At 41.0% G+C, this 14,375-nt stretch overlaps 1 protein-coding gene across 1 annotated transcript in view; it reads right to left on the reverse strand.

Annotated features, from left to right (window-relative positions):
* Nucleotides 1–14,375, reverse strand: part of Acot9 (acyl-CoA thioesterase 9) — a 53,857-nt gene that overhangs the window by 10,012 nt on the left and 29,470 nt on the right. Inside the window, exons 9-13 of the mRNA XM_008822706.3 lie at nucleotides 11,717–11,790; nucleotides 4,350–4,417; nucleotides 2,890–3,001; nucleotides 2,650–2,740; nucleotides 2,399–2,484 (exon numbers count right to left, since the gene is read on the reverse strand). Coding sequence (XP_008820928.1) covers nucleotides 2,399–2,484; nucleotides 2,650–2,740; nucleotides 2,890–3,001; nucleotides 4,350–4,417; nucleotides 11,717–11,790 — 431 coding nt within the window. The remainder of the gene's footprint in view (nucleotides 1–2,398; nucleotides 2,485–2,649; nucleotides 2,741–2,889; nucleotides 3,002–4,349; nucleotides 4,418–11,716; nucleotides 11,791–14,375) is intronic.

Here is a 14,375-nt window from a genome sequence, read left to right on the forward strand (position 1 = left end):
TGCAGGTAAATGGATGGAACTAGAAACTGTTATACTAAGTGAAGTAACACAGACTCAGAAAACAAATCGATATACGTTCTCCCTCATATGTGGATCCTAGAACCAAACCCTGACAAGTGGGTATGTATCCAGACATAACTACAGGAACCAGGATAATGGAAAGGAAACAGGGAGGTAAAGGAAAAGAAAGAACCTGAAAGGGAAGAACAGTAGAAAACAGGCCTTAATAAGGGAGATATGGATAAAAATTGGGTTAGTTTAAGGGAGGGGGAGGGAAGGGTATACAAGGAACCTAGGGGATAAAGGGAAAGAAGGAGCTCAAGAGACGTAGGACCATAGGAGAAGGGGGGAAATGGGGGCACCTTAATTGGGGAAACCGTGATGGAGGGGTTAGACAATGTGAGAGATAAATAATGCCTAGCTAGTTAAAAAACCCAGAGGGAACCATATTACTCCAACAACCTACTGACAAAGTATACATACCAGATCAAGAAATATGTCTAGGTAGGGTTTATCTGAGAACAATTGGTCTTTGCCAAAGACTTATCTACATGACAGACAGTAATTAAAAGTACCAGACTGGTGGAACTAACCTTCTTGGATGTTTAACAGACATACTTTGAGGCCTATAGTACTTTGGTCAGGGGGACATAAAGGACAGTTTTTGCTCCTTGCCCTCCAAGGTCGACTAGTTCCAAGGGACTATGAGCATCTCTCAAAATGTCCTGTAATTGTGGTGGGTCACCTGTCCTCTTGATCAAGGAGGCCGAGGAAACCCCATGAGAGGGACTTGAACCAGTGTCCACTCTACAAAGAGGAGTTCAACACAGAGGATTCACTTCCTCCATGCTTCTAAGCGAAGCCAGTCATGGTTGACCAGGACCTTTGACTTATCTTCACATAGGCAGAACTGATAAAAGAAAGGAGACAGGGGCTCCTCCCAAGCCCATGTGACCCCTGAAGAACAGATCCTCAAAGGACCTTAAGAGTAAATATAAATTGGTTTATCTGAGCCAACTATATGGCCTTAAACACCCAAAAGGAAAGTATAACCAAAGATTAAATGGGCCAATATAAGTTTTGAAGAGTCCATATGTATAGCTAACAGCTACATAAGAAGCAACAATGCCAGATAGGAGATACCTTCTTTTGAATTGTTGGCCAGGGTGGCCAAAGGGACTCCTATATAGTAACCCAGCATAGAACTGGGAAAATGAGCAGACCCAATCTTATCTAAAGGAATATTGACAACTGATTGTTACTAGATGAGGAACAGCTGACCTTCCTAAAAGAAAGACCTCTAGATAGGCTGACTAGATTGACCAGATGGACAAGTAGTGGGGAATGTCTAGGGGTGTCGAAAACACAGCAGACAGTAGCAGGGATATCAGGGTATAAGGGCTCTAGTGGGGGGAGGGAGGCTATGGAAGGATGCCATCTGGGAAGTGAGTGTATAGGTGAATACGATGGTTTGGGATGTTCTATGTGATACACACACACACACACACACATACAATCAACAAATTTAAAAAATGTATTACATTTGAGGAGGAAGCACGGAAATTTACATAATGCTAATTAGTAGAGGTAATAAACATTACCATTGAAATCTACCCGATGACTTTATAGACATATACAGGTGCCAAGGATCCAAGTGTAACCAATTATGACTAGTAATAATCAGATACATACAGATTAGAGATGCATGCACCAACATCTCAGTGTTAGTAGCAAAAACAATGAGTCTTTCTGCAAGGAACACTATATTCTAAAATGAAATGGAGATCTTTTTTAAAGGTTAAAACCTTATTCAATTTTATGTCTTATACAGTTTATACTGAGTTCAATATTGATAACTGTATTAATTCAACTGTGAACCTAGAAACTTACAGCCACTTGTGAAAGATGTACTCTTGCTCTGGAGTGTGTTACTGAATATGTTAAATCTGTAATGAAATGCTTCTTCTAACCATGTAGTTGTTAATTTAAAAAAAATTAAACAAAGATCTTTTTTAAAGGTTAAAACCTTATTCAATTTTATGTCTTATACAGTTTATACTGAGTTCAATATTGATAACTGTATTAATTCAACTGTGAACCTAAAAATTTCCAATTTTGAAAGAGACGCATCTTTGCCCTATAAATTGTTATTGAATATGTTAATGCTGTTGTAATGAAATGCTTCTTCTAATCATGTGGTTATTAAATAAATAATTTTTAAAAAAAGAGTATAGCTCAATGGTAGAGTGCTTGCCTAAAATGCAGGAGGCTCCAGGAGCACTGAACAGACAAAGAAACAAATAATCTTCCCAAACACATCCAGATTGGTTCAAAACATTTCCTTCCAGTGAAGCAATATAAACTACCTCAGAAATTAACTACCTTAAATCTAACTCACCCAAAGCTACAAGCAGTAGCCCATCCAAGTTCATAAGCTTTTCTCATAAGAAAACCACCAAAGATCCGATTGAAAATGTTCCGCTCCTAAAGGACATAAAGGAGTACTAATAAATTCAAGTTTATGACTAACATTATCTACAGAACAAAGAAATCAACACCACCATAGAAAAGGTCCACTTTATGTCAACTTTTAGACAAGTATGAATGCAGTCCAGCCCATTCAGAAGACTGCTCCCAAAATCCCAGTACCTGAGGGTGACAAATGTCCAAGCTCTTCAGTTTTGTACTCTCCATCCATACAGCTTTAGGAGGCAAAATTCGACTCTGAAAACTTATAGTCCTGTGCAAGTAGAGGTAAATTAAATCCTTTTAGTGCTGTGTTTTCAATACTGGCAGGAAACCGCTTCCACTCTCCATGCAAGTGTGGCTCTGGAGAAGGCCTTGGCCTTGAATGCTTCGTCAACTTGGAGTCTCACCATCTTAACTTACTTTGGATCCAGTGTGTTAAGAAACATGTCATGTATGGTGTTCCTCTCCTCAGCATTGGGAGCCATTTTCAGTAATGAAGCAGAGCTGAAGGCAATCCTTCTCCCCTTGTTCACTGGAGCATGCAAGAATGAGGAGGCATGATCAGGAGGGTTGCCCCACAGCATCTAGGATGCCTTGCAGCCTACAAAGGTATGTCTAAGCTTCAAAATCCCAGGAGAATTTAGATATACATTTAGCTGGGTGTGGTGGCATATGCCTTTAATCCCAGCACTGGAGAGGCAGAGACAGGCAGATCTCTAAGTTCAAGGCCAGCCTAGTCTACATAGCGAGTTCCAGGCCAGGTGGGGCTACAGGGAGACTCTGTCTCAAAATGACCAAAAAAAAAAAAAATTACACATACATTTAAGAGACGGCTGCAGAAGCCACCTAAAATTTCCAGAGAGGGACCAAGGACACAAGCTCAGTGGTAGAGCACTTGCCTAGCATGCACAAGGCCCTAAGTTCCATCCCCAACAGCACAAAAATGTTTCTCAGTGGGTTTTTGCTTTCAGATAGAAATTATATCAGTTTAGTATAAGAACACTGGTTTATCTTCCTGATCCACAGCCCTAACTAGCATTTATCCATTATGACACATTTCCCATTTTATTAAAAATTGGTATCTGCTGGGCGTGGGGGTGCATGCGTCTAATCCCAGCACTAGGGAGGCAGAGGCAGGTGGATCTCTGTGAGTTCAAGGCCAGCCTGATCTACATAGTGAGTACCAGGCTAGCTGGGGCTACAGGGAGACCCTATCTCAAAAAGACCAAAAACCAACCAAACAACAACAACAAAAAAACCGGATACCCATGCTCCAATATGTGATCCTATAGCACTAAATGGACTCAACAGGTTTTTAAAAAAGAGGACATGAAGGTGGAAAGGAAAAGTGAGAGGGATATGGGAGGAATCAAAGGGGAGAGAATGGGGGGATTTAATCAAAACACATTAAATACATGTATACAATTCTCAAACAATTAAAAATGAGAAAACAAATCGCTTCCCTTATAAATATGATCTGATCACTGGGCATGGTGGCGCAAGCCTTTAATCCCAGCACTTGGGAGGCAGAGGCAGGTGGATCCCTGTGAGTTCAAGGCCAGCCTGGCCTACATAGTGAGTTCCAGGACAGCTGGGGCTACAGAGAGACCCTGTCTCAAAAAGACCAAAAATAAATAAATAAATAAATAAATAAGTAAATAAGTAAATAAATAAATAAATATTGTCTGATCAATAAAACTGTCCAAAGTATGGACTCCATAGAACAAAATATAAGGTATTTGAATACTAAAAAATTCTTAGCATGAATAAGACATTTGATTAGTGTAAGGAGTGCACATAAACCTCAATAATCCCTCCTGCAGGATAATTAATATTAATATGCTTTTAAAATTGGTTTTACTATAAACAAATTAACATACATTCTCCTTGTCTAATGAGCGCCTCCTCCTCCGGGTTTTCAGGGATGAGTGGATTTACAAATGCCGGCCTAAAGAAAAGAAAAGGTTCAGTTTAAGATGTGGGCTTCAGGGCTGGAGAGATAGCAGTTAAGAGCAGTGGCTGTTCTTGCAGAAGACCTGGGTTTGAATCCCAGCACCCATATGGTGGCTAACGACCGTCCATAATTCCAGTTCCAGGGGAGTCAATGCACACAGGCAAAATACTCATACACACTGAATAAAAATAAATAAAATTTGCTCAGATGACAGAGTTATCAAGGTTTTTTGTTGTTATTGTTTTTCTCATTTTGAGAGTCTCACTATGTACCACAGGCTGGCCATGAACTAACTAGTAATCTGCCTGCCTTAGCTTTCTGGGTGTTGGAATTACAAAAGGCCTGTGTGTCACCACACCTGGCTTAAGGTAGTTCTCAGTTTTAATTTGGTTTTACAAGCAAGCTTTCTACATAGCAGAAAAAAATCTCATTGCTGGCTCCTAAATCAAGTTTCTAGTACATATCAGATTAGGTCATCAGACTGTCCAGTACAGACAGCAATTCAGCAGTGACCCTACACCCAGCTGGACAGTTTTTAGTTTAGAAGCATTGGGCAAGCAACTATTGCTGGAAACCAAGAATTCTCTTTAAGATTGAAAAGATAAAGTCTGTACAGTTAAATTTCACATGGAAATGACCATATAAACTCATGGGGGGGGGTAGAGAGATGTCTCAGCAGCTAAGAGCACTTGCTGCTCTTGAAGAAATCCCAGGTTCAATTCCCCGAACCCACATGGCAGCTAACAACCACTCATATCTCCAGTTCCAGGGGATCCAACATCTTCCTCTGACCTCTGCAGGCACTGCACAACACAGGTGCATTTACACACATGCAGGTAATTAACACTCACACACATAAAATAAAAATAATAAATATTTAAAAATGAAAATTTTTTTAAAATACTTAAATCTAAGACCTGAAACCATGAAACGACATGTTACAAGAAGACATAGAGGAGACATTTCAGGATGTTAAATGGGCAAGGACTTTTCAGAAAATACCTCAAAAGTCACAAAACAAAAGCAAAAATATATAAATGGGATTACATCAAAATAAAAAGCTTCTGCATAACAAAGGAAACACTCAGCAGAGTACAGAGAGAACCCACAGAATAGGAGAAAAATCTTTGCAGGCTCTACATTTTAGAAGGGGTTGATAGGCAGAACATATAAGAACTCAAAGAATTGAATCTAATTTTTTTAGTTTTTTTGATACAGGGTCTCCCTGTAGCCACAGCTGGCCTAGAATTTACTATGTAGACTTACATACATGCAGGGGCACTTACATACATACACATAAAATAAAAATAATAAATTAAACTCATAAGGGTTTTTGTTTAATAGACATCCTAATTTTAATCACTGAGGTCAAAAACAGTGACAAAACAGTAGCAAGATACAATTCCAATGCCTAGATTTGGGTAGTTAAGTGTCATTTCCCAGTAAAAGGAACTTGGATAAAAGGCTGACTCCAGGTTCTGGACAGGAAATGTGAAAGATGGGTTTAAGACATCTTGTCTCACCAGAGGGCAGGAAGGTGTCAAAGACTAATGGGGTTGATAAGTGCTGCACTTGGCCTTAGAGAAGCCTCTTTATGTAGTGGGCAGAGGTTAATGTTGAGACTCATAACTGGTCAAAGTAATGAGAAGTGACTGTTAAGTACTCAGCCCTAAATGAGATGTTTCTAGCATCCCCTTCCAAGGCGCAGGGAGCTCCAAGGAATGACTGCAAGAGCTTAAGGATACAGAGGAATGCTATGAAACGCTGTCTTCTGGACACACGCGATGACAGCTGCACTCATGAACTCACAGCAGCTGTGGGTCCCTGCACAAGACCTGCACAGGCTGGAGCCCATCACCATTCCATCATGGGGAAGGGAGGGGATCATGAGGCCAGCCCCTCCCTGAGGAGCTAATGGCTGCTGGGGGAGGGGGTGACATTTTCTTCAGTAGTATAGCTACTGATAGGTTGCCCATGCTCCAGTAAATAACCTCCCACCCATACTCACATAACTCACTGGGTCACAAAAAAAGCCATGAATTAGGAGGTGGGCTTGTTAGGAAGAAGAGGTTCAGAGAGGGTGGGAGGGCAAATAAGGGAGGGGAATGGGGGTGAATATGAACAAAACACATTATATACATATATGAAAGTATCAAAGGACAAATAAAGAGAGGGCATTAAAAATCTTATTGCAATCTTAGTGACTGGATTATGATAATTAATAGGAAGAAATTACTTTCCTTTCATTATTACCTCAAATCCACTTCCATAATTAACTAGGAAAATAGTGCAATGGTATATTGTTATAAATAAAAATGATCAGAAATTGAAAAAACAAAAAGCCCAATGGGGGTAGATTGAAATGACATAAGAGCCCCCACTGGACAAAGATGGCCCTTCCTCAACACTAAGAGCAAGGACTACAATTGATTGAAAGCTACATACTGTCCCAAATCCATGGAAATCAGACACCTTTTTGGGGGGGTCTTTTTGAGACAGGGTCTCCCTGTAGCCCCAGCTGGCCTAGAAGGCACTATGTAGATGAGGCTGCCTCTGCCTCCTGAGTGCTGAGATTAAAGGCATGCACCATCACACGCGGCTCAGACACCTTTCTTAGAAAGTGAGAACACTACATCACTAGCTAATGAACCAACTCTTGGTATACATTTTTCCTTTTCACACCTAACAGCACTAATAGATCAGGGAAAGCTCTCCTTTACAGAACTCCAGTTAGTAAATGGAGGAGAAATGACAGTATCTGAGGGTTGCTTTATTTGTCCCAATGAAAATAATTACAACAATGATCAGCTTTGCACATTTAAAATAATGGTTCACATAGCTAGGTGTAGTGGCACATGCCTTTAATGCCAACATTCAGGAAGCAGAGGTAGGCAGAGCTCTATGAATTCAAGGCCAGCCTGGTCTATATAGTAAGTTCCAGGCCAGCTGAGGCTACAGGAAGACCCTGTCTAAAAACAAAAACAAAACAAAACAAAACAAAAAACTGAAGGGAGGGCTGGCAACATGACTTTTGGGGCAAAGTCTCCCACTGCCAAAGTCTGATGAACTGAGTTCAATCACCCAAGACCCAAAAGTTGGAAGGAGAAGACTGACTCCCACAAATTGTCATCTAACCTCCACAAACATGATGTGGCATGTGCATGCCCACACACATACAGTGATGGGCAACTAGCTAATCACCGGATAAAAAAGAAAACCCTGTAACAGCTGTAGATCACAAGAGAAAAAAACTGAACTTCACAATGGAAACATCAGGCTATCAGGAGTTGAATACACATATCATTTTTTTTAAAGACAGGGTCCCAGTATGTAGCCCTGGCTGGTCTTGAATTCTCAGAGATCCAACTGCCTCTGCCTTCCCAATGCTGGGATTAAAGGTATGTGCCACCACACCCAGCCATACATATTCATCTTAATAGCATCACAAGTGGGGCAACCTAAACCTGAACTCATCTAATGTGATACAGTATGAAGGAACAGTAAAACTCTGATGTTGTGTTGTCACCAGCTTGGGTACAGTGGGCACAGAGAACCAGATAAAAAGAAAGAAGACATTATGAGGAAGCAATAAAGCAAGCCCAGAAAGTGGGACATTGTTTGAAACAGCTGACCCGGCCTTTCAACAAGTTGAATCAATGATATGAATCAGTAAGCGCAATGGGGACAACTATGCTGTATTAGAACACATTTTAAGAGAGTGTGGATATTCTAAGTAGATCACAGTCTATTAAACTATATACTTTCAAGTCATCCACTTTAAAACTGTATACTTTCAGTGAGTGAATCATGTGGTTTATGAACTGCATCTCAATAAAGTTAACAAAATACCAGATTTAAGAGACAAAAAAAAAATCAAACATAAGGCCTGGTGTGGTGGCACACACCTTTAATCCCAGCACTCAGGAGGCAGAGGCAAGAGGATCTCTGTGAGTTCAAGGCCAGCCTGGTCTACATAGTGCCTTCCAGGCCAGCTGGGGCTACAGGGAGACCCTGTCTCAAAAAGACCAAAAAAAAAAAGAAAATCAAACATAATATGTACACTGAATTCAGATCCTAATTTGATCAAATCCTTAAAAAGAGATTGGAGAAACTAAATATAAACAGAAATATTAGAATATATTAAAGATTACTATCATATTTGTTATGCATGACAATGGTAATATAGGTTTTAATTTTTGGTTTTTTTTTCCAGTGCTGGGCATCAAACTCAAGGCCTTGTGCATGCTAATCAAACACTCTACTGCAGCTGTACATCCCTACTCTGATGAAAGAGTTCTTTAAGAAAATCTCCACAATTTTAGTATCACAATACTTGTTTTTCAAGATATACTTCAGGCCTGATATGGTAACACACACCTGTAAACCCAACACTGGGGAGACTGAGGCAAGAAGGTTGCAAGTTTGAGGCCAACCTGCCCCACATAGTGAGTTCGATGTAACAATACTTTGCCTCCAAACTACAAAACAGAATTAGACATGGTTGGACATGCCTATAATACCAGGACTTCAGAGGTGGAGGCAAGAGGATCAGGAATTCAAGGTCAACTTTGGCTACAGAGTTCGAGGCTAGCCTTGGCTACAGTAGACCCTCTTTTTAAAAAAACAATAATATTATAGATGTTTAGCAAACAAAACAACATGGTACTGGCATTAAAGCAGACATACAGACCCGAGGAACAGAGTAGAGAGATTAGAAGTGCATGCACATAGCTACACATGTGCAAAGGACAGTCTTCAACAAATAGTGCTAGCAAAATTGGATATCGACATGTAGAAGGAAACTAGGCTGGTATCTCTCACTGTTCACAAAAATCAACTCAAAATGAATTAAAGACTTAAATCTAGGACCTGAAACTATAAAACTGTTACAAGAAGACATAAAGGAAACACTTCAGGATGTTGAATGGGGAAGGACTTTTTGGAAAATACCTCAAAAGACAAAAAACAAAAGCAAAAATATACAAATGGGATTACATCCAAATAAAACACTCCTGCATAACAAAAAACATTCAGGAGAGTACAGACAGAACCCACAGAACAGGAGAAAAATCTTTGCAGGCTCTACATTTTAGAAGGGGTTGATAGGCAGAACATATAAGGAACTCAAAGAATTTAAGTAATCTGATTTTTTTGGTCTTTTTGAGACAGGGTCTCCTTGTAGCACAGCTGGCCTAAAATTTGCTATGTAGACCAGGGCTGGCCTTGATCTCACAGAGATCCAACAGCCTCTATCTCTCCAGAGCTTAAAGGCATGTACCAGCATACCCAGCTGTAATCTGATTTTAAAATGGGCAAGTGATCTGAATAATTATTTATCAAAAGAAATACAAATGGCTAACAAATAAATGAAAAAAGTATCTGTCTTAGTTTATTTTTTATTGCTGTGATAAAACACTGACCAAAAACAACTTGTGGAGAAAAGGGCTTATTTATCTTACAGGTTATAGTTCATCAAGGGAAGCCAGGGCAGGAACATGGAGGTAGGAACTGATGCAGAGATGACAGAGGAACACTGCTTACTGGCTTGTCCCTTGGCTTGTTCAGCTTCATTTCTTAAACAGCCCAGGTCCACCTACCCAGGAATGGCACTACCTACAGCGGGCTGGGCCCTCCTACATCAACCAGCAATCAAGAAAATGCCCAACAAACATGGCCACAAGTCAATCTGATGGAAGTAATTCCTCAATTGAGGCTCTTTCTTCCCAGGTGATTCTGGTTTGTTTCAAATTGACAAGAACTAACCAGCACAGTATTTAATACTGTTAGCTATCAGGGAATCAGCAAGTCAAAACTAAAATGAGATACCATCGAGTGGCTATTATAAAGAAAAAATAGAGTTTGAACATGGTGACATGTGCCTTTGATCCCAGCACTTAGGAGGCAGGAGCAGACAGATCTCTGTGAGCTTGAGGTCAGCCTTGTCCATATAGTAACTTCCATGCCAGCCAGAGCTACATATAAGACCCTGTCTCAAAAAAGGGAGGGAGGGAGGAAGGGAGGAAGGGAGGAAAGGGGTGGGTGTGTAACTCAGTGGTGTAATGTTTACCTAGCATGCATCAGACTCTGGATTCGATCCTCAGCACCACAAAAAATTAAAACCACTAATACTGGCAAGGATAAGGAGAAAAAGAAAGTCTAGCTACTCTTGGGAGGAATGTAAATTAGTACAGCCATCATGGAGAACATTTTTTGAGAAATAGATGAGCCATATGGCCCAGTTATCCTCTTCTGTACATCTCCAAAGGAAATGAGCAGAGCAGGGATGCCTGCACACCCACATTATTCACAGTAGCAAGACACAGCACCAGCGGGGGTGTCCATCAACCAGTGAATGGGAAAGCAAATGGACAACCCACATACAATGGGGTATGATTCAGTCATTGCATTAAGAATGAAATGTGGGGGGCTGGAGAGATAGCTCAGCGGCTAAGAGCACTGGTTGTTCTTGCAGAGGACCCAGGTTCGATTCCCAACACCTACATGGCTGCTAACAACCATTTCTAACTCCAGTTCCAGGGATCTGATGCCCTCTTCTGAGCTCCTTAGGTACTGCATTGACACAGGTCCAATTACATACATGCAGGCAATACACTCATACATATAAAACAAAAATAAAGGGTTTTTTTGTTTTAAAAAGAATGAAATGCTGTCATCTACAGCAACATGTATAGAACGGGAGTGCATTATGCTAAGTGTCTTCCATGGGAATGCACGACACACGTGCACTTATATACATGTAGGCAATGCACTCATACACATAAGAAAATTTTTTTAAAGATGCCTATTCTAAATTATTCTGAGGTAAAATGTCATATGTGCAAGATTTGTTTGAAAATATACATTTTCTTTAAAGAAAAAATACGACTTTGGCAAATGTTACAATTAAATCTGTTAAATTCAGGTAATGGGCACCTGGAAGTTCATTTTCTCTCCAGTTTTATGCATCTTTGAAATTCTTCAAAATAAAGAATTACAGGCTGGAGAGATGGCTCAGCGGTTAAAAGCACTGGCTGCTCTTGTAGAGGACCCCAATTCGATTCCCAGCATCCATATGGTAGCTAACAACCGTCCTTAAGTCCAGTTCCAGGGGAATTTGAAGCCCTCTTCTGACCTCCACAGGAATTGCATGACATGGGTACACTTACATGCAGGCAATACACTCATACACATAAAATAAAAATAATAAATATTTTAAAAATAAAATAAACTCAAAGTGTGCAGTGGAATATTTTAAAAATAAAAAATAAATAATTATGAAAAATCAGCAATTACCCTTTATTTTCAGAATCCCGAGCCACCATTACAAATGTTGCATCCAAAACAGGGCAAAATTCATCACCGTGTAACTGAAGAACAAATGAAAGAAAATACAGATGTGAGAAATACACTTTCTAGAAAGCCCTACCGCAATTCTGACAGCATGCAGGCATAGTTTGACAAAGTCTGAAAATGGAAAAGGAAGTGCCTTCGTTACCCACCTGCTGAGGGCCGACCCTGAGCCAGGACAGCACCAGACTGAGAATGACAGGTTGACTAAGGAGCCTGTATAGTCCAGTGGAGGAAAGGGGTGGCCCAACATCCTAAACCCTGCTTTGTATGAGAAGTGCTTTGGAGCTGTGAGAGACTATGACCCAAGGGCAGAGGTCAGAGTGATCTTCTGCATCATCAGCTCTGAACTTAAGTGTTGTGCACAGAATCTGGGCTTCCTTCAAGGCCTACTTTCCTCCTGTGAGCACATGCACCAGGTGGACCCTCTCCCCCATGGCATTCAGACACCCATACTTTCAGAGAACTGTAGTAGCATGCCAGCCACCAGCACATGTCTGTCTCCTTAGCTGAGCACAGCAGCTCCCAAGAGGCAAAATCAATGATGATTCTGTGGATTAAGTTGAATATTTACAACACACATGCTTTTGAGGGGGTGTTTTTTATTTTGTTTTGTGAGACAGGGTCTCCCTGTAGCCCCAGCTGACCTGGAACTCACTATATAGACCAGGCTAGCCTTGATCTCACAGAAATCCACTGGCATTTGCCTCCTGAGTACTGGGAATAAAGGGGTACACCACCACACCTGGCTTGCTTTTGAGGTTTTGAGGTGTTTCCTTACCCTCTATGCGTTTCTAACTTTCCAGAAAGCCTTTTCTAAAAAATGTCTTATTTATTTATTTATTTATTTATTTATTTATTTATTTATTTAATTTATGTGCATGAGTGTTGTTTTGCCTGCATGTTTGTAAGAGCATCATGTATGTAAGTTTGTCTTATGAAAAGTAGTGACAGGCTTTGTAAGGAAATGCCATAATGGTATCTCATACCCTATATGCTATTTCAAAAAGCAGGGTTTTTTTTTTTTTGGTCTTTTTGAGACAGGGTCTCCCTGTAGCCCCAGCTGTCCTGGAACTCACTATGTAGACCAGGCTGGCCTTGAACTCACAGAGATCCACCTGCCTCTGCCTCCTGAGTGCTGGGATTAAAGGCATGTGCCACCATGCCTGGCTCAAAAATCAATTCTTTAAGTAGTGACAAAAATGGCACACACCTTTAATCCCAACACTTGGGAGGCAGAGGCAGGGAAATCTCTGTGAGATCGAGGACACCCTGGTCTACATATCAAGTTTCAGGCCAGCTGGGGCTATGGGGGGGACACTGTCTCAAAAATAATAAAATAAAAACTCAAATAAAAAGTAAATAAATAAATAAAAATAAAAGTAGTGGCAGAAGCTATTTATAACCTAATGGTGTACTGGGTTCCCTGCCTATTCAGTCTCTTACTTCCCCCACACCAGTTGTAGGAATAGTCTCACCCACCTCAATTTTCTGCCCTGGCCAAACCTTACAATAGTGCCTCCTTTCTTCTAGCTCCTGGGTTAATCCTGTTTGCATGGTACAGAAAGCCTTTTTCTATAGCCCAGGATTCTGCTTGGACTGTTCATGAACACTACCCACTAGCCTACACTAGCCATTTGAAGCACCAAGAAGAGCTGGGGTGCAGCTGGCTGTGGATGGACTCCTAGCATGCCTTTGCCTGATGCCTTCTGGTGGATGTCATGCTTCAGGATGCCTCACACCTCCCCTGTCCCCAGCCCTATTTCCCAGGCCAACTTCATCAGACAGAAAAGTCCTCCCTTGACAGTTGATCTCAATGAAAAGGGAGGTAGGCAGGTGTTAAGGAATTGGGAGAGAAGGCAGATTCCCTAAGAGTTCACTTAAAACTTCGAACTCCAGCCTGGTCTACAAAGCGAGTTCCAGGCCAGCCAGGGCTACATAGTGAGACTTTGTCTCAAAAAGAGGCTGAAGAGACAGCTGAACAGTTAGGAACACCAGCTGCTCTTACAAAGACCTGAATTCAGTCCCCATCACCTGCATGGAGGCTAACTGTCCTTAACTCCAGTTCTGGAGGATCTCATGCCCTCTTCTGACCTCTGTGGGCATTGCATGCCATGCACTTAAATACATGCAGGCAAAACACACATAAAATAGAAATAAATAAAAATTTAAAAACTCACCAAAACCCCCAAAATCATTCAAACATATAATGTTTCACCATGAAGACCTCAAAGTATTTGTCACTGCTTAGTTACAAATGAGCCAAAAGGGTAGCCTGAGGCTCTAAATTGGCTACCAGCTTAAGGTAAACAGATGATAGTGAATGCAATTAGCTGTGCCCTCTAGACTGAACACTAACAAAAGCTCATCGGTAAACTCAGTCATAAATTCCGTGATCTATCTCCCATCTCAAACCCCCATCCTGAATTTGGGGCACACAGAACAGCCTTTGACCACAGAGTTAGAACTGACAGTAATGGTTGCACTTAATAGTTCCTTGCCCAAGGAGGTAATGCCAGTTTTGGCATCCAAAGCTCACATCACCCTGGGTAGAACACAATTTTCATGTCCCCTCAATAAAAGCCTCAGCAGACACACTCAGTGT

The sequence above is a fragment of the Nannospalax galili genome, unplaced genomic scaffold (assembly GCF_000622305.1).
Source record: "Nannospalax galili isolate Female #2095 unplaced genomic scaffold, S.galili_v1.0 scaffold7, whole genome shotgun sequence".
Taxonomy (NCBI): Eukaryota; Metazoa; Chordata; class Mammalia; order Rodentia; family Spalacidae; genus Nannospalax; species Nannospalax galili.